A 20,623-nucleotide genomic window follows, 5' to 3' on the forward strand; every position below is an offset into this window, starting at 1 on the left:
TGCTAACACTCATTATCCAATTGGGACATTGTCAGACTATTGGGGTTTCAGAGTAATGGGCCATCCAGGAGTGGGTATCGAGTTATATTTAGAAACACACATTTACTTCCTCCAATAATTAAATCAGTGGCTCAAATGCCTTCAGAAGCCAAAAGGAGTTTCCACCATAAATTAAAAAACAAAGAATTTCACCAGCCTTATCCTCTATACTGGAATGCTTTCATGCTTTGATAAATATCCGCCATACTCCAGGAAGCTAGACCTTCACATGCAGGTTGACTGTTTGCAGGTTGAACAGCATCAGAGCCACTGTGGGGAAACAATACAAGCCTCCAGATCGTTCCTGCTGTCTTACCTTTGTGGGGAAGTAGCGGCTGAACTTGAACTTCTTGAGGGAAACAGTCATGGAGTATGTCCCAAAGAAGAGGATGAAGGACATGAGGGCCAGGTCAGGAACATACTTACAGGAGCTCCCCACCAGCGCACCGCCATACTTCACACACTCTTTCTTACTCAGCTGACTCCAGTCCAGGTCTGTCAAGTTAAACTACAGAAACAGGACAAGGGAGGATGAGGGGCAACAGGGTGGGATTGGGGGTTGAAGATGGAGGGGTGGAAAAGGGCAGAGAAGGGAAAACCGAAGGAGTGGGAGAAGCAGCAGACACGAAAGAGAGAAAAAACAAGCGATAACACTAGAAAAGAGAATACAGAGCCACGGTGCTCTGTAACCGCCCGCCGAGTATTACTCCAGAAAGAGAGAGCATGACACCATCGTTTAGAATAGAAGCGGGATGGAAATTTGTCTTCGGTTCACCAAAACAACTTCATAAAAAACAATAAAACAAGCACATTAAAGGTCAAATTACACATTTGTCAGTGAAAAACTTTAAATTTATATCAATTAATAGGCCAGTCTTTTTATTTTATTTGCTTCCATCACTGCCTCAACCTGCCTTTATTCAGAACCAGGCCTCTATTTGGGACAGGCCTTTAATATACAGTACAAAACCCTGAACAAACGGAAGTGCAACTCAGTTACTTTAGTGTTACTTTCACAAAGAGAACTGTGATTGATGTTTCCTGTGTTTCTGTCACTTACCAGCAGAGTCATGTTATCGTCTGAGAGTGGAGCTGAAACATTCAAGCCCAGCGCAGATGCTAAAGAGAGAAAACACAAACAGGGAAAGAGAGGAAAAGCAATGACTGATGGGTAACATCACAGGTAAAACCCTGTGTTTGATACGAATGAACCAGAATTAATTAGAACATATCTATTTCCTATTGATGTGAAGGGAGTGTATTGAAGAACGAGCCACTATACGGCCATCCATTGATGAACGCTGATAAAGATAAATGTGACTCTGGTGAAGCTGCTCCACATTGGATTCCAGTGATCAGCCCAAATTCTTAATTGTACTCATCTTTTCCTCTGTGAAGGAACCTTAAAGGCCCTGAAAACACATTTTTCTTCTTTCTGGTTTAAAGTGGGCGGGGCTCAATTGGACAGCTGTGTGTCACATACAGTATGTGCACCAATCACAGCAGCACTTAAAGCAAAATCTGTTGATAGTTGTGGGGTTGTTTGCTTTTGCTACCAGGCCACTGGGTAGAAAATCTGACCAAATCACACCCACATAGTTTTTCAGTGTTAAACTCTTAATAAACACTAACTAAAGATGTTTTTTGCTGAACTTACATGTTCAGACATGCTCTAGCAGGGTCTACAGGTGCATACTCACTTTTTCAGAAAGCATCCAAAAATGAGGCAGAAACAGACAGAATACACAAATCATCACAGAGTAAAAATGTGCATTTAATTACACTAAAATGTCGTAATTAACACACAGAATGAATGAAAACCTAAAGTTGTCCTGCTAAATATATAGTAGTATATATCAAATAAAAAAGAGAATGTGTTAATTAGTGAACTCTAGTGGTGTTTGGTAGGTGGACTTTTGAACTGTGGACAGAACCAGGCTAGCAGTTTCCCTTTGTTTGCACTCTTTATACTAATCAGGACTAACCACATCCTGACTCAAGCTCTGTATTTAATGCACAGACACGAGATTGATTGATATACATCTTTTCATCTCAAATAGAAAGCATATTTACTAAAATGTTGAACCTTTCTTATAGTAGCTAACATTTTTTGAGCTCCATCTCTAAATATTTTATTTATTCCAGTAACCATTTATGAACACATTAGGTGAGGAATAATTTTTATCCTACTAATATGATGCTCTTAAATATGGTCATATTTTGCTTTAAAGACTAAGAAAACATGTAAAGAAAAGAAAAAAGAGGACTCACCCTGGTCTGGCGCGATGCATTCACACTTATAGGCAGTGATGTAGTCGGGCTTGAAGCCACGGTTGATTGGGTAATACTTCCATGCTCCAATCTGTGAAAAACAAACCAGTTGTATCCTGTGTTAAGTGTTGTTGCTTTAGATCTGAACATTAGGTGTTCAACCAACCAAGTGGCAACCTTTGTGGCTGCAAACGAAGCACAGAAGTAACCTAAACTGCAGTTCCTCTAATAACCACTAGAGGCTGGCTCCCGCAGTGAGTCAATCTACCCCATATTAAACTGTCCTACTTTACAGCAGAAATAAACATGTTTACAGCCTTTTGGTGTCTGTAGATAATTTCCCCCTTAATGACCCCCTATATAACTCACCTGTTTAAATTATATTAAGGTTAAAATTAAGCATAATTAAGTGTGTGGCAGCTTTGAGTCTCATGTGGCTGTTTGCAGTAACCAGGCTTCAGTCAGCCTCAGCTCCACCCACATTTATTTGCTCATTTTTGTATTACCCGGTAGCTGGCAGAGTCAAGACTTTTAGGATGACGACGGACAGAGCCGACCACACTGAGCTTCACACTGAATGCTCAGAAACCTGTGGGAGACGTCACAGACACTACGACTGTTTTTTAAATATACAGTCTATGATGACAACATGTCACCTACCATCTTCTTAATGGCATCAGAGATGAATATAAAGGAGATGAGGCTGGAGAAACCCTCCTCTGTGAAGCGGGTCATGTACTTGATAATGTAGCTGGCGTCTGTGACAACGAGAAGGAAACACTGCAGACACGAGTGAAGGCCGATCCACAGACGCAGCTCCATGTAGTCTATACCATTGTTCCTGTGAAGAGAGAAAGTGCTGACATCGCTTCTCATCTTGTTTGTCTGCACTGTACACATCTGCGTGCTTTTACTCACTTGCTGAATTCGTAAAGCAGTTTCTCAAAGATGAGAATGGGTCCAGTTGAGCTGAGGATGATGAGAGGCTGCCCACCAAACACACAGAAGACAGTCCCTGCTAAAGCGGTGCCAAGGAAACTCTCCATCACTCCCTTGGAGAAGAGAGGGGACATACAGAGACAGAACAGTCAGATATGGTTGTAGCTGGAGAGTTTCTGGATTGGTTCGTTATGTTGCAGCCTTTATGAAGACCTGGTAATTGTCGGTAGCATCCCCTAGCAGTCCTCCAAAGGTGATGGCATTGGTGATGCAGCCCAGGTAGATGAAGAGCACAGCAGAGATAGACTGGATATGGAAGCCGTCGTAGATATCACTGCAATACCACGGGATTTTCCGTTTGATGTCCAGCCACAATCCTCCTCCGAACCTTTGGAAACAAGGTTGAGCACATCATCAGGACGACAGAACCAGAATGTAACTGGACCCTGTGACATATGATACAGTCCTCTCGTACCTCCCAGTGAATTTCAGCTCCTCTCCAAGCTCATGTGGAGCTGGAAGTTCTTCGTCTTCTCCTCCAGCTGCACCGCCGGCCGAGCCGTTCATTTGACCCAGCTCGTTCAGGTTCAGCACGGACTTCCTGCGGGGAACGTGAGAACAGACGAAGGCGTCAGGGACAGAAGATGATTCACTCACTAATCCTACCACCTGTGCACACCTATGTAAGTGTGTCTTACCCCTCTCTCCTGTTTGACTCAGTTCTCACAATGCTCCCCAAACCCAGTTATTCTCAGAATATTTTCACATCTAACTTGGTTCAACCTGAGTTAAGATAATAAGAAAATGGGCCACTGTTGTTTTGAAATTTTGAAATGTTCCAATGTCTTTTTTAATAAAAAGAATGTTGAATACATTTGATGTGATTTATTGTTTTGTTTTTGTTTCTTATCGTAGTATTGAATTGGTATTGAGAATTGTGGAAGTTCACCGGTATTGTCTAGTAAATCTATAGTATTGTGACATCCCTTGTAGAAACCAAAAATTGGACTTCATCCAGGGGCCAAATGAATGATTATGTTACTCTGTAAATGCTGGATGTGTAAATAAGCAACTGTTTGTTCAAGATATCAACTTAAAAGGTGATAATATGTCGATGATGTGTTCACAGCTTGTTTTTGCTGCCCCCAAGTGGCCAAAAAAGGATGAATAAGGTTGGTTAAATGTACATGCCTCATATCTGCCGATGGAACCTTCTTTGGAGGTTCGATGCGTATTTTCGGGTCCCACTCCCCTGGAGGAAGGACAATGACCTCATCCAGAAACTCATCCACACCCGCAATCAGGTCGTCACGGTCCCTGGCTTTGTAGGCGACATCACTGAACAGCTGACAGGAAGTAAAGAAACAAAATCAACGCGACAAATGTGTATGAGCGTAATCTATCAGGGTGGGACAGCGGTGGTCACTTACTTCATCCACCATGAGCGTCGCGATAGCTCTGCCAATCTCATTGTAGGACTTGGTTTTGCCGTGAGGACCGAGTAAGATGAAGAGAAACCTATCAGAGCAGAAGGTCATGAGGCCGATAAACGCACAGACACACAGAGAGAGATAAACAGGGAGACATAAGAGACACCCACCTCGTCGGCACAGGGACCTCAGTGAGGCCTCCGAGAGTCGTGGCCTGAGCCAGACGCACAAAAGAGACGAAGGGTTTGTCCAGAAAATCCACCTCGCCAATCAGGACGTTGGACGCTTCGGCATCTCGAGGAATCTTCTTCATGAACTTATTCTTCAGCTGGCAGAGGAGAGAGGCAGCAGGAGGGAGAGTATGAGGAGAAATCACATATTTGAGGCATGTTGCACTGCAGATGACCTTTCCCAGCTGCTTATGTCCGACATGATCAGCTGGTATTTACTGCGTGTTGGAGACTAATCAGATCCTGTGAGCTGGTGCGTAGTTTCAGCAGTTGACTCAAAACCACATATATGGTCGGATTTTACTACTCGACAACAAAAGCCACAACCAGTGTGAGATCTGCTTTAAACCTGGACAGATGTGCTTGCAGTTACACATCAGGTCTTCCTTGGTCAGTCCTTTGTTCCAACACTTCCAGACCGAAATGTCTTGACTAATATTGGATGAATCAACAAAAAATTTGGTGAAAATATTCGACAACCCCAGATGATTAATCCTGATAACTTTGGTTGTTCTTTAAATGTTCATCTAGAGCTACCAGAATAAACTATTTTCACATATCCAGTAAAATATGTCAACATCTACTGGATGGATTGACACAAAATCCCAATATGATGATCAAAAAACAAACTTCTGACTTCAGCTTTTATCCACCTTACAGTTCGGTTTCCTTCACGAGTATCACAGCCTCACAGAGCTGTTAGCTCTGTTACAGTGTACACAGAAATACATCCGATTGAAATCCTGGAGTTACACACAGTATAAAAATGACACAACACCGTGTTGCAGCTCCTTTGCTGCACCCCTCCTCCTCCTAACCGAGGAAGCACGTGGCAGTGGAGTGGTGGGTGCTTAAATTAAAATCTCTTCATAATCTGTTAATGCTGCTTTCGGAGTCAATTCACCAACTGGTCCTTTTTCACTCTCTCCTAACTTTGTGGTCCCAAGCAGCATAAACAAGACATGTCAAATCTCACAAGCTCGCAACTAATTTAAGAATGATCTACTCACTCACTCGCTCTGAGTGTTAGTGTCCATCTGCAGCTATAGTGCCGCGAGTTCAGCAGTTTCAATCTCCTCCTATAGACGCTACATGTTATGAAGTCATGTATTTTTACTGCATGAGTGTGCATATCGGTCGGATCAAAGAAAGCTGGAGGTGCCATGCCAGCTTCTGTGAACGAATAATTAAACCACACTCAAGGGGTCACATGCATGAATTCATTTCTCGCTCGCTTTGAAGTTCTTGTCAAGATATTTACCCGAATAACAAAACCACACACACACACACACACACACACACACACACACACACACACCAAATTACTGCAGCTGGTTAACAGAGAAAGTGACTGAATGTGTAATGTTCTTCATTGTCATACTTTTTTTGGGGGGGAGAGCAATTAAAGCTCAGAGGAAGAAGCTTAAAATCACTCGATCATAAGTACAAACACGCATGCAGGTACACGCACAAACACAATTGAACAAATTCCCACCTCAGCTACCAGGCTGCGTGGATTAGAAGGATTAAGCAGTTGTGACGACTCTGTATACCTTCTCATAAAACAAGGCTCAATTTTTCATAAAACACAAACACAGCAACGTGCCATCTGCTAACTGTGTGCTGGGCTGAAATAATGCATCGCTGTTTCCCCGCAGGCAACAGGAGATTAGCTGATTACAAATCAATAACAGCTCGGAGAGTGACAGCGTGCATGTGCAGATATTAAAGGGGCACTCCATCAGTTTCATACACAAAGGTCACAACTCCTCAAGTCTGAGGAAATAACCCTGATAATGGAAGGAAGGAAGGAAGGAAGTCGAACTATAAAGGTTCAACTGTCTGAACCAGTGGGGTTGAGTTCTGTACGGAATAAACTTTCACAGCAGCTGTCCACCAAAAATCTGTTTCTCAACAATTCTTAGGTGAGAAATAAACAATCCAGTTGCAGAATCACTGTAAAGAAAAAAAAGTTGAGAAAACCCAACTTCAATGTAACTGTCGTCATTACATTTTTGAGTTTTAAGTTAACCTCTTCTAAACTAAACTAATATTGATGATAATTTACTTTTCTTCTTCTAAAAAAAAATATAAAAACCTTTAAGTTTTAGAAACAAAAAAATGATAATTATTAATAATTATTACACAATTTAATATATATAATTGAAATAATGATACAAATAAAATACAAAATGTTCTGTTTTTAAAATTCAAAGATTTAAGTTTTTCTAAAAACAAAAAAGGAATTATTATTTTCAAAACTTACAAACTTTACTGTAAGTTTAGTGACAATGTAGGAATACTACCAGCCCATTTTGGTGAACTGAATTTCAGGAGCAGTCTGGGGTTCAGTGTCTTGTGTCAGTGACATGTGGGGAGCAAGAGCTGGGGATCGAACCACCAACCCTGTGATTAATGGACGGGTGCGACAGTTTCTCTCCATTAAATGTGTGAAGCACTTTGTGTTCAAATGAAACTATATCTTTGTGAGGTGTTTTTAAAGATGCACCTCTTCAAAAGGAGCAAATGGGCTTGGAGCTGAGAGAAATGTTAGTTTTAGTCTTAACGTGGGATTATCATGCCGAACCCACATTCACACACAAACACATGAAATATTGAACATAACAGTTACCTGGTCTGTGCTGGGTGTGTCTGAAATATCATTCATGCTCCGGCTCTGGGAGGGATCTGTAAATGAACCACACACATTTATTTGATATTTTTAAATCACTGAAAGAAACTGTGTTTGAGTTGTGTCTCCGTGGGACTTTATTCAGTAATAGCTGAGTAAAGATGTAAATTGCTGCCAGTTAACGGGTCATAGGAGCAACAGAGTGGGCATTCAAGTACGTCCACAGTGTGTACTGGAACTTTAGGTTCTGTGGGGATTATTTTTTTTAATGACTAATTTCCCCTTTTTCTCCTCAAAGCAGATTTGGGAACAAATAAATTGGACAAAGAGAGAACAAGAACACACAGAGTCCCCCCCCAAAAAAAAAAAAAATCCGTTCATAATCCTTTTCACCCAGATAGATTCACAAGAGAAATTAGCCGAAGGTGCACACAATAGGACCAAAACCTGTACCGCACACACTGTATGTCCGACACGCTGTGTTCATGGTGAGTATTTATGCACACAAAGCCATCTTGAGTGTGAGCGGGGAGTTAGCTGGGGTCAGTGTTGATTAAAAACATGAAGCAGAGAAGTTAAAGGGTTAGTTTGGATCTTTTGAAGTGGGATTGTATGAAATAAATCTGAGGGTTTTCTCTAATGTAGCTTTTTAATGGTGAAATATTGAATACTTTGACCTCTTGGGGCTAAAAAAACAATTTAAATGAAACCATGTGAGACGTTTAGAGGGGAAATGTCTCTTTGGTGAGAGCTGATAACATCATCTGAAATGTGATAAGGATCCTCAACAGGTCACAAACCGAAGAGATTAGGAATGTGTTGTATTTTATAAGCTCATTATATGTTTTGCTCATGTGAAATCTAAATCTGAAAAGTAACCAAAAGCTAAATCTGTTAAATACAGTAGCAGTGGCATAAAAGGGAAATACAGTACTTGAGTAAAGGTAGGTGTAGTTAGCAGTGAACTGTTGGTGCATGAATGTGTGTGTGTGTGTGTGTGTGTGTGTGTGTGTGTTCAGACTCACGCAGGCGGCCAAGGCTGCTTGCCTGCCGAGAGCGTAGGTCTTCTGTGGAGCAGTGGATCCCAGAAGCTGTACTAGTACTACGGTTCAGATTAGCCTGAGGACTACGGTCTGAGAGAGCGGCGGCGGCAGAAGATGTGAAAGAGGTGATTTTAAGAGGAAAAGGTGAGACAACATGGCAGAAAACAAAGGAAGCAATTAGGACGTAATCAGAAGGTGAGATTACGTCTGGTTGATGAAAATGCGTAGAAGACGGCGCACAGACTCACTGGAAGCAGTGTTGGAGGACTTTCCGATGTCTGCCAGCGAGCGGTGGATGGGTTTCTTGGTCTGGTGACGGTGCTTCCGCAGCAACACAAAGCTGATCTTCTCCCTCAGATCCGGAGCAACGAGACCATCAGCTATCTGCCGATCCACGATGTCGTCTGGAGCAGAAGTTCACGGCCCAGTTGAATTCACGTGAACAATAACGATGATGAACAGAATCAACTTAAATATAAGTGACACTTTGGCTTGATTTCTTTTAGAAAACATTGTTAGTTGCATGTAAAGATTTCTGTTTTGAAATCTATTCTCTGGTGAGTTCAAGGACATTCAGGTTTGAAGTATTTTGGAATATACTGACACTCCTGGGTGTGTTTATAATGAATAATAAAATGAATTAAATCTGTATTCCACAGCTGCAAAGACATGAAATGAATTGCAGACAGTCCAAAAAGTTCTCATAAAGAATAACTGATAAATAATATATATTATATTTTCAAATGAATACCAATTTCCCATATACTAACCACAACATCAGGGTTCTATGACATCTTGTCTGCAGTATCTGTTGTATGTATGTATTTAAAATTGGGACACAGCTTTGTTGCTTTTGTTCAGCGTTCAGCGTTCATCGCTGCAGAGCTTTCACACAGCTACTATCAATTCCCAAACTTTGGTGCCTTCTTTAAAGAAAGTTTTTCAGATTTAAAGTGTCTGCAAGTTCTGGAAACTATCTAGTTTAGTTCTGATGTAGAGGAACATCAGTGGAGCCGGTCTGCTGGACTCACCCACGATCTGCGGCAGTGAGTAGCCCTCCAGGTCGAGCAGGATGCTTCCCGTCTGCAGGCAGGTCCGGAGCTCAAACAGGCTGTGGAGGGTCAGCGTGGACACATGAGGCTTGCTCCATCTTTCTCCTCCCTCCTCCACCTTCTCCTCAAACTTCACCCACCTACAGAGGCCGGGGGAAAGAAAGTGGTTTGGCTTTTAAATTCAGTCAGTGAAGTGAATGATGTGATATATTTCACTTTAGCAATACATTCTGAATACTAACGAATACTACACTACAAAAACTGCCTTTCTAGAAACAGAAGCATTCTTATTCTTTATCATTTTTTATTAAAACAATGAAAAACAATGAGTGCTCTTACTCTTAAAATAAGGACAATAATCTAATTCCTCTGCTGGGATATTATGCAACCATTATTGTTACTGGTTAAATCCAGATCAATATTAGCTGAAATATCTTATTAAGTCAGAATTAGATATATCCTCTTAAAACCAGATCACTTTTCTAATGTAAAACATGGTTGACAAGATTATTGTTTGCAGTGTATGCTCAAAATGTAGGGGAAATATACCCAAGTGTACTTACTGGAGGCATTTGAGACCCCTTTAGGACACTTTTCATGTACTGAAAGTAAGCACACTAGTATACTTCTCCAAAATTATACTTCTGAATGCTATATACGTCTTCTGGCTTTGGAATTCAGTCAATAAAGTGGTGTTATTTGACAGTTTAGCCAACCAGCAGGGGATTGCTATGTAATTTAAGATTTAATCCAGGGGTGACTCCCCCCCCCATCAGACAGCAAAAAGAGTTCACAACAACCACCCCACAATTTTTACCTATCAATGACCCAACTAATTCAAAGTTTTAGTGAAACAGAGGTCAGACAGCATCAGCAAACCTTTCCCTGCATAAATCCAATGAATTCAACTTAGTTAGCATCCAGTCAGAACCACTGCTTTAATCACATGCAGTGTTAAAGTCCTGTCACCCAGCACCCGTAATGTCTCAACCCTCAACCTTTAAATCCTATCAAAAGTGACCCCAAATCCTAAACTAATGAAAGCTCTGACCCTCTGACGCCTGTATGTGTGTGCGTGTACCTCGCAGACTCTTTCCACTCTAATTCGCCCCCCTCGTGCTGTAGTGTGTCCATCTCTGTGAATATCGTGGGCGTCGGGGTGTTGTCATCATCCAGTATGTGGCGCAGACGCTCCGCTGCAGGGGATACTACCAGACGGAGGAGAAACACGAAAACAGAGTTTCAGATTTACATTAAAGTCACACATGTACAACAATAAAGGCTACAACAGTCACACTAATCTGGGATTCAGGAATTGTGGCAACTTTATGAGAAGTAAGTTTTGTCCAGATCAACATGAAATTGGACCATTCTTATGAGCGCCACCCTCAGGAAAAACTTGCTAGCGGTGTGGCTCCATGGATGATCCTCACTCCGTCACTTTGGTTCAGTAACTATTGGAGTCATGTTGTACAGACATTCATGGTTCCCAGAGGATGAACCCCTCTAGCGCCATCATTAAAATAAATGTTCTGTTATTATATTTATGTAAAATCAGTACTACTTTCTAGTGAGCATACATTAATAGCTGCAGGGGAGTTTACCAAAATAGTAAACTAATGTCTGAAGTATATTTTTGTGCCAAAATTATGTCTATATTTTACTGTTATTGTATTTGCAATAAATGATGTGCTAAATGTGTGAAAAAATATACCCAAGTAAACTTTCAGGTACTATTTTACAACTTTTTATCTACTCAAAGTAAGCAAACTTGGTTTTTACCCTAGTATACTACTCCAAGGTCTACAATTATTTATTCTTCTTTTAATTCTCTTCTGTATAAAAAACATTCTACAAAAACATCTCAACACATGTTCATCAATCAACCATCTCTGCATGTGACTTTAGGCATGTGAATTTCATGGAATAAATATATAGATTATTCAATTATTCTTAACTTTATTATACAGTTTACAGCGGAGCAGAAAAAAACTAATTGTTAGTGAGAGACCTGGGGATTACTAGTGACAGACGTCCTTTGTTGAATTAAATCCCACAACATTACAAATTAGACAAAATGTGCGTTAGAGCACTTGGCCAACAAGACCCCATCGGAAAATCCGAAACAGCCACAATTCTAAACAAACACCATTACCCTTCTTTAATGAGCGGACAAGAGTTGAGCTCCTCTAATGACTATCTGATATCTGATCAGCCAACACCTTTTTCTAATTTTACCCTGAGCAGATCAATCCCCATTAACATCCAGCCCGCAGGCGCTGTTCGCTCGCACTGTGTGTGTATGTGTGTGTGTGTGTGTGTGTGTGTGTGTGTGTGTGTGTGTGTGTATGTGTGTGTCTTTGCTCTCCCGTCACTCAATTTGTTCCTCTTTGTGATCCAAAAGCTAAAAAAAAAAAAGTGTCATGTGACAGTGACAATCAACACTTCCAAGCAGACGGAACAATTATGTAATCTCTGTTAACTACAGACTGCTGTATAATTATAATACAATACAATGTTCCAGCATGAGCGCAACAGGCATCAGTTTCCATTACTACCTCTGCTCTGTCACTTTAGGTCAGGTCACATTAGGAGGTCTGCTCATGTTGGTAGTTTATGTACTTATGCGTGTCTGATCTCAGACCAGCCGATGTAATCCCACAGGAGGGGATCATGATGTTTGCACAGTTTCAGATCATTTGTGGGTCATTGCTAAAACACAAAGGCACACACTCAGGTACTTTAACTTCTTAATTACCTGCTCGTATTACATAAAGCTCCACTCATCAAATGACTGTGTGTGATGTGAAAGGTTTGTAATGACGAACTCATCCATTAATTATCACCCAACTCTGCAGGTCACTGTAAAACCAACACGTCTTAATAAAAGAAGTTAACATAAATTAAATGAATTAAACTCAATTGTTGAAGCAACTCAGTTGTTTTGAGTAAACTTAAATTTGTACAGTATTTTAAGTGTTAGTGATATAATTAAAATTTGTTCCACTGACTAATTTCTTGACTTTATATCATTACAACAGTATTACGTTATAATGCTGTTTATTAATCATCATAAATACGCATCCAAATAATTCTTAATGATCCCAAAGTGTAAAGATTTGATGTTTGTCACATAAACAAACACAAAAAATTATTGGCTACCATTTTGACAATCAATTATAAATTGTTTATCTCATAAGTCTTGAGGTAATGTAATAATTTGCTTTTTTTAAGATGCATTTTAGTGACTAGTGACTGTTTCATTTTAAATAAGTTTGGAGAAATGCTGCATATATGAGTTTAACTTCAATTACCTGAATGGAATTAGTACAGTTAACTTAATTTACACAAGTTACATTAACAATAAATATAAATAAATTGAGTTACTTTTACTCAAATTAAATATCTTTCATGCTTAAATTGTTTGCGTTAGTTTGCGTTGAACTAACTCATCAGGTTTTACAGTGTTTCTGTGCATAATTTTAATTGGAGAGATGAAACATTAGGTCCCATTTAGTGGTGTGGAGCAGAGGTTCCAAACCTGGGGGAGGAGACCCCCACTTGGGGTCTCCAAGCAGGGGGTCGCAAGCCTTCTTGTTTTTAAGGGACGTAAGAAAACTTTAAAAATATACAAGTTTATCTCATCTTTCTACGTTAAAAAAGTACACAGTTTTAACAACCACAGAGCTAATAGCACAAACGTGAGAACTGTATAGAAAGTTCCTAAAACTATTATAAAAACTCATCTCAATAATATCTAATCATCAATAACACACAATGGACCTTTAAGATCCTGCGGACACTGTGGCACAGATGATCCTAAACCTTTAAGTCTATTTATGTATTTTTAAATCTATACTGTAGTTTTGGAGATAATAGAAAGTAAAATGTATGTTCATTACTAAGTAAATGTAACCCTCCGTTTTCCAGATTTTTATGCCGTCTTTACCTGTTTGGGAGCCAGGTAGGGTCCAGCGGGAAGCCATAATCGAGGGGAAAGACCCACCAGGGTCCTGCATGCTCTCTGGATCCTCTGACCAGAGGAAGTAAGACCCAGAGGTCACTGGAGAGAGATCCTCAGGGTTGTAAAAGAGACGCCTAGCTTCCTGTCCTCGTGTTGAGGTTGAGAGTCCTTAGCTCACCACCCCTCGCTCTCCACCACGAGTGGGGAGAAGAGACACACTTTCACTCCTTCTCACTTACGTCCTTTCTGCTCGTTTCTCCAGTTTACTTGAGTTTTATTCCGCGGAGAGCTTTGTTATTTCAATTAGCCATGTATGATCCGTGGTCGGACCTGCGCCGTTCGATCGGTCGGAAAAGGTCTTCTCTCTAAGCTGGGGCAGAAATCCACTGAAATCTCCAAAGCAGCACAGAGCCAGAAGCTTTTAAGAGGGTTGACACACACCACAGGGCCCTCTAGTACTCTCCTCCCAGAAGTCCATGCACTCACATTCTCACATACCCACAAACACACACACATACATGTACGCAAGAAACGCAACAGAACTTCTCTGATGAGCCCAACAGTCCTGCAGCAGAGCCTCTGTCACTACCCACAGGCCTCGGCTGTTTGGTGTGAACACTGGTTATGAATCCTGATAAAACACAAAGCATACCACATACCAAACACTCACATTCATCCCCAAATAACACGCACGCACGCACGCACGCACGCACGCACGCACGCACACACACACAGCTTGGAGTTGCTCAGCTTTAATCAGCTTACAGGCTTCAGACTTCATGGCCCCTTGGGACCATGCTGCAAAACATTCATCACATACATGTATGCACTAGCAGCTTCAACCTGATCACACACTCCTCACGCAGGTCCTCTGCTAACAGCACAGATCATACGCCTCTCACTGCGTGTACGATATGCTGGGCCGGGCTTTAAAAGCACCACTTAGGTTGGATGTGTTTCTTTTCTTCAGTGAAACTGAAATGTATAAAGTTGCAGTAGGAAAGGTTTCAGGGTCGGTAACAAGGCTGATAGTCACCATGCTAGCAGTTCTCTGAGGCTGAACTTGAAGCTATAACATGTAACTTTTCTGCCTAAAAAGATCTATAACCTCTAGCTCTATGTTCTATATGTAGTTGAGTTCTTCCATTATCCCAAATGTTTCCAACAATGTTCAAACTCAGAGAAATCTGTCATTTTATTTAGGTAACGCTGCGTTTCACCGGTCGCCTGTCGGTGGCGTCATATCCCCTTTGTGCCTGCGTCAGCGTTGTGGTTGTCTGTCAGAAGCTGTCATACATTGACTGTTTATCCAGTCTGAAGCCACATTGTTACCATCCACTGTTTAGATCTTGGTGCTTTTTAACTCTAGATTTGAACCGGATGAAGGATTTTAGTCATCGGACGTCTGGATCTTAAGTTATCAGAGAAACAAGCTGAGCTAACGTTAGCAGCAGCTCGGCTCGCAGCCCCTCCGGGACGTCCTTTGTCTGTCCAACAGCGTGGGAGAAGCAGTGATTGTTAAGGTGGAACTGCTTTATTCAGTGTGTTTAGTGGTTTTAATCAGCGGGTCTGTTTGTGTTGGAGAGGAGGAGACCTCTGTGGATCATTGGGCTCCCGGTAGAAACCTCCTGAACCATGAACACTGAAGGAATCCTAACCGGGAGAAGCTGACTGCAATGACACCAAGGGTGGTGAAGACAACAACTCCCATGATCCCACGCTGCTTTACCACCTGATCAGATTACCCCAGCTAAAAGTGCTACACAAGTTTTACAAGTTTTATTATTAAGCTGCTATTTAAATATTGAGTTCAGGATGACATTGTGAGACATGTAGCTTCTAACCTGAGAGGTTGGTGGGCTCGTGCTGCTCTGTGCTGGCCTCGTCATCGTCGTCGGGCTCCTCTCTGTCGTGGTAATATTCCCGGTGTGAGCGTTCACGGTGTGTGTGGTGGTCGTAGTGCGTGTGCCGGCTGTCATGGTCGGCGTCACTGACACTGGAATGGTGTCTGCGCCTTTTCCGTCTGTGGGAAACTGGAACGCCGATGTAGACTGGCTGGGCCTCTGAGAGACAGACAGAGACAGAGAGAGAGGACACGTAAGAGCCGGATCAGTGCAGAGACAGCTCGTGGAGTGTCGTTAAAGTCCTCAGTAGTAAGCAGGTGTAAGAGAAGTGTACAAAGCAGATGAATATAAACCTCTGCATGGCAGTAAAGCCTTTACAACTGAAGTGAACTGAACAATACATTTGCATTAATGAGGAAAAGTTTGACATTTTGGGAAATAAGCACATTCACTTTTTAGCAGAGAGTGAGAGAAGAACAATACCACTCTCATGTCTGTACAGTTAGCTTAGCTTAAGTTATCTTAGCACAAGGACTTGAAACAAGATGGATAGAGTTAAACATGCCACAGTTGTGCTCGTGTTTTTCTGAATTACAGTCCTACACAACTCAACTTTACTGTTTCGGTTCAGTCTTTTCCAGCTGCAGCATGCAGCTGTTTTAATGAAAAAAGCTCTGATAAACAAAAGGAGAGTGATAACTGGATTGGATCACAAACATGACAAATAAATAATCATTTTGCTCGATGTAGGAGCAATTGTTTGCTAACACGTTCACAATATCTACTTAATAAGTTGATAATATGTTTTGTCCCCGGCGATGTGCTTCAGTAGAGCATATTCCAATTTCCCCAAACAAAGTTTACAATCTCAGCTCAGAGCAAAAAGGGGCGGGACTTATGAAGGGTTGATTGCCGCACAGGTAACCAGGGGCTTTGAGTGGAGCAGTTGCACACAGTTCTGTTCTCACCATCATCATCATCGTAGCGCCTGTGACCTCTACTTTTCCCTCGCTGCCAGTCTTGATGATCCATCCTGAAACAGACACACAGAGACGAGGAGGTTTACTGAGTGAATATGGATGCTGGTGGAAAGAGACGAAAGGAGACAATCAGCTGAAATAAACCGTAACACATCAAACTTCAATGATTCATTCTGCGGTCAGGGAATCCTCCTGGCCTTACAGTGACACTTACTGTACCATGTGAGCTGCCGGCTGCGCCACATGGCGACACATGTGCCACGGCAACCTCAACAGATCAATGGATGACAAGAGGAAAACTCAATGGAAAACCCCCAGCAGCCCTTCAGGACCAGACCGCAGCTCAAACCATGGAAACCAAAGGAAACAGCTGCTGTAGGAATTCCCAGCATTCCCACCAAACTCCTGCTGGGCTTCGTAAAAATATTCTTTAAAAGTAACTGTATGTGTGATAAATCGTATGATTTTATATGTATTCACACACCAACCACAGAGGAAATGTTCATAAACATCTCCTGCAACTAGATGTTTTCTTTAAAAATGTTTATTCAGTTTTATCAAGAAAATTAAACATGAAAACAGACATACAAAAGCTGTATGTAGTGTTACAACCATTTTTGTTCACAAGCAATAGGACTTATTATATTAGAGTTGTTGATTGTTGTGTTGATTCTGGCGCCCCCTGTGGACAAAAGTAGTAGTGTTTCTACCGCTTGGTTTTATTTATTTAAACGGGAATCCAACCGAATCTGCATTAAAGTGTAACTACACCCTTCAGTTCTGCTAGCTTCCTCCCTCTCAGCAAATTTTTTAAAAATGCATCAGAGACCTGCAGAGACTTTAGGGGGCGTGGCCTTACAGTCACTAGAAGCACATTCAGGGCTGTTTGTAAAAGTTTCTGTGTGCTACCTGTTTGTAGCTAAGCTACAGCTTAGAGAGGCTAACTCTCCGGTGTGTGTCTGTGGGGGGGCTGTCAGTGTGTGATCAAGGTAAAGATTGCAGGCCGGTGCTTCTACAGCGTCTAAAGTCCGAACCACTGCGCCACAATATAAACATACATTGTAGAGGGTTAGCAACAGTTAGCATAACCTCCTGTGAATGACTCCCACTCAAAGCAGAGGCTGGGAGAGGGCTGCCCTCCTCTGATTAGAGATTAATTTTTTATATATATGTTGTGAAGTAAAGTAGTCCTAAACAGTCGACTCTATTTCAGCATTTGTTTTAAAACGTACATGGTGATTTAAAACCGTAGCGGGCGTGTTGAGACATTTTTAACCCACAAAATGCAGATTTTCATACATTTGGTAATAATGTCAACACCAGCATTGATTTGTTTCATCCCAGTATAGTCATCTAATTTAGTTTACAGTTCAACACATTTTAGGGTAGAGTACCTCTTTAAAATAACTACATAGAAACAGCCAGAGCTTCTTCCTGATGGTCTTGTTTGTTTATGTAGGTCATCAGGGTTAAACTGTGGCAACTTTTTCTCAAGTTATTTAAAGTCAGAGTTGAGTTTGCTCAGATTATTAAACTGCCACTGACTCGTATCAGTTCATCCCACCATACTTTAACCCCTTTACAAGCAATATTAAGAGTCTCTAACGAGGTTAATCACAAGTTTTGTGGAGCTCTGACAGATATCAAAGTTCATTCTCATCTACAGGAAAACTTTTTCCAGGACATTTAATTTTTTCTTTAATTTGTTTTCCATGTCAGAAAAACTATTTTCCAGGTTTTCCAGGATGCGTGGGAACCCTGCCATCCCTGTTAGTTATCACCCTTATTATAAAGTGGCAGCTGAGGTGGTAACTAGAGTAATTTCCCTGCTTCCACAGTTCCCCTCAGGGAGGAGTTAAGTATGAATGTGAGAGATATGAGGTCATCAATGTGATTTCAATTATATCTGTTTCTCTGCTCCAATGACACCCGGACACACTCATGTAAATGTCATCAGTACATGCTGAACTGATCGCTGAGTGTTGACGTAGGTTTCTCTTCCCAAAGCTGATTTGGGGGAGTTTTCTAGGCTGATCAATAGATGTCATTTCTGATTGCTTACTAGTCCCTGAAGCCTGATCACTGACTGTGAAGGACAGTCACATGAGTGCAGTCATGCACACACACTCAGGGAGCACAACCACACGCACACACACACACACACACACACACACACACACACACACATACAGAGCAATGAGGAGCATTCTCAGCACACGGTTGTACAGGAACATTTTTGTCCAGTTTCAGGACGAGTAAAACCTTCGGTGCGTGTTTGGTCCATCGAGTAACAATGTCCTCTCAAAAAGACTTTTATTACAGTTCTATAACTTTTAAAATTCGGATTAAAATAAGAAAAATAGAGACTCAACATAGGCACACACAGTCAGAGCCTTCCTCTGCATGACGCACTGTTGCGTGGAGGTAAGTGTCTTATATTGCTGGATAAACTACAACAAGGGTAAACCTGTATTGTTGTCTGTGCTGAGCCCGACTATGCCCCGTGGGTACCGGCTCAGGCAACTGACAGATGGACCAGCAATACTTGTTCACAGCAGAAGGGGAACAGGCAATCGATCTCAGCCCGCCCCCCCCGGCTCATGAGTTTGCCTCAGGAAGAGGCCAGCATCCTCTTGTCGATAAAATGTTAAGAGATGCAGACAAAATGAGCAAAATTTAGCTTTATGACCCGACAATCTCACACAAAATATCCAAGAATCTAAAGACTGAGGCAACTTGTAGCATGTAGCAGAAGCTAGCTGGGGTTAAACTGGAATAAATGCACAAAAATATGGAAAGATCCAAGGTGGAGATAAAGAATGACAGTACAGCTGGATTTTAAATGACGACTCTGCACAGTGAATTTCAGCCACTTCCTTCTGGACGGACTTTTATAGTTTATGTAGAACAAAGCCGTAAAAATCATTGAGATTAACAAGTTGTAGTCTTTGTAGTCATTTATTCTACTGGTTATTTATCTTGGCTGTTTCTAATTGATCTTTAAAGTCCTGATTTTTAGAGCCTGGAGAACTTTTACTTTTATCTTTTATCCTTTATCATGTTGGTATTATGTTTGTCTGTTGTCTGAGAATGAAAGAAAATTCCAATTCTCACAAGCCATTTAAAAAAAACCAACATAATCTCACAGGCTTGTTATCCTGAAGTGGAATATTTGTCACCAATACAATCTAATAATCTGTTTTAAAAAAATAAAACTAATCTATTCGAAACTTGCAACTTTCCTAAACTGGAGGAAGCTGGAGACATAGAGGACAAATCTGTTACTATACTGCTGCTTAATCCATCCCGACATGTCTTCCAACCTTTATATTCAATCTGATTCAGTTCTTCAAATCAACATCAAAACAAGGATAAAAGAGAAACAGACAAAGCAACATCAAACCTATAATGTAATAAAAAAGAGTTTATCTTACCTGAGGTGAAAGATGAAGCTGAGACAACCAAAATCGAGAAGCTACCGAAGTATTTTATATAAGTATAGAACGCTAATAAAGAACAAAAATAGAATAACAGAGTTCAACAATGTTAATTTATAGAGCAAAATGCTGCAACAAACTGCTCTCAGTGACTGTATAGACAATCTGAGTATCAGGTCCTGGATGAGGCTGGACTGTGTGTGTGTGTGTGTGTGTGTGTGTGTGTGTGTGTGTGTGTGTGTGTGTGTGTGTGTGTATGTGGGTGTTGGGGGGTTGGGTGTGTGTGGCGTAACAGTGTGTAGAGTCATTTCATTCTGTGGATCCATTCATAATTTCCTATTCTAAAAAAAACCATTAAGGTTAACCAACGGAAGTGGAAGATAACAAAGTACATTCACTCCAGTACTGTACTTAAAGTATATATATATATATATATATATATATATATATATATATATATATATGCATTCAGTATTGGATTTGTTGACATTAAAGAAATATAGAATAGTACCAGAGTTGTCCTTTAATTACATTAATTACCCACAAACTCAACTCACATTTAATGAGACTCCAAATGGATCCACATGCACACACTAACCACATGGTGGCGCTGTGCTAAAACATGGCATCACTCTCGAAACACCTCCCTGCAGCAGACTCCCAGTTAAACTGTGGCAGCATGTGTCACCACTAGATGGTGACAGATGGAAAAAGACTGGTTTCCTTTGAAGTGGATGGAGCAGTAGATGATTACTGGGGGAG

The 20,623-nt window shown here is 41.1% G+C and overlaps 1 protein-coding gene across 9 annotated transcripts in view; it reads right to left on the reverse strand.

Annotated features, from left to right (window-relative positions):
* The window catches only part of slc4a5b (solute carrier family 4 member 5b), a 33,106-nt gene extending 13,063 nt beyond the window's left edge, over positions 1–20,043 (reverse strand). For 4 of the 9 annotated variants that reach the window (XR_007886126.1, XM_051411628.1, XM_051411633.1 and 1 more), the window contains exons 1-18: positions 19,859–20,042; positions 16,413–16,477; positions 15,445–15,663; positions 10,718–10,844; positions 9,616–9,776; positions 8,833–8,988; positions 8,567–8,674; positions 7,542–7,597; positions 4,850–5,007; positions 4,680–4,767; positions 4,441–4,595; positions 3,725–3,850; positions 3,463–3,637; positions 3,229–3,362; positions 2,971–3,151; positions 2,311–2,401; positions 1,100–1,158; positions 356–547 (exon numbers count right to left, since the gene is read on the reverse strand). Coding sequence is in view for 8 of the 9 variants with exons in the window: in XM_051411628.1 (XP_051267588.1) it covers positions 356–547; positions 1,100–1,158; positions 2,311–2,401; positions 2,971–3,151; positions 3,229–3,362; positions 3,463–3,637; positions 3,725–3,850; positions 4,441–4,595; positions 4,680–4,767; positions 4,850–5,007; positions 7,542–7,597; positions 8,567–8,674; positions 8,833–8,988; positions 9,616–9,776; positions 10,718–10,844; positions 15,445–15,663; positions 16,413–16,476 (2,250 nt within the window). In the remaining variant the exon portion in view is untranslated. Of the gene's footprint in view, positions 1–355; positions 548–1,099; positions 1,159–2,310; positions 2,402–2,970; positions 3,152–3,228; positions 3,363–3,462; positions 3,638–3,724; positions 3,851–4,440; positions 4,596–4,679; positions 4,768–4,849; positions 5,008–7,541; positions 7,598–8,566; positions 8,675–8,832; positions 8,989–9,615; positions 9,777–10,717; positions 10,845–13,585; positions 13,952–15,444; positions 15,664–16,412; positions 16,478–19,858 lie in introns of those variants that run through there. The other 5 variants (XM_051411629.1, XM_051411635.1, XM_051411630.1 and 2 more) reach the window with 4 other exon arrangements.
* Positions 20,044–20,623: the final 580 nt, after the last annotated feature.

Source organism: Dicentrarchus labrax, unplaced genomic scaffold, assembly GCF_905237075.1.
Source record: "Dicentrarchus labrax unplaced genomic scaffold, dlabrax2021, whole genome shotgun sequence".
NCBI lineage: Eukaryota > Metazoa > Chordata > Actinopteri > Moronidae > Dicentrarchus > Dicentrarchus labrax.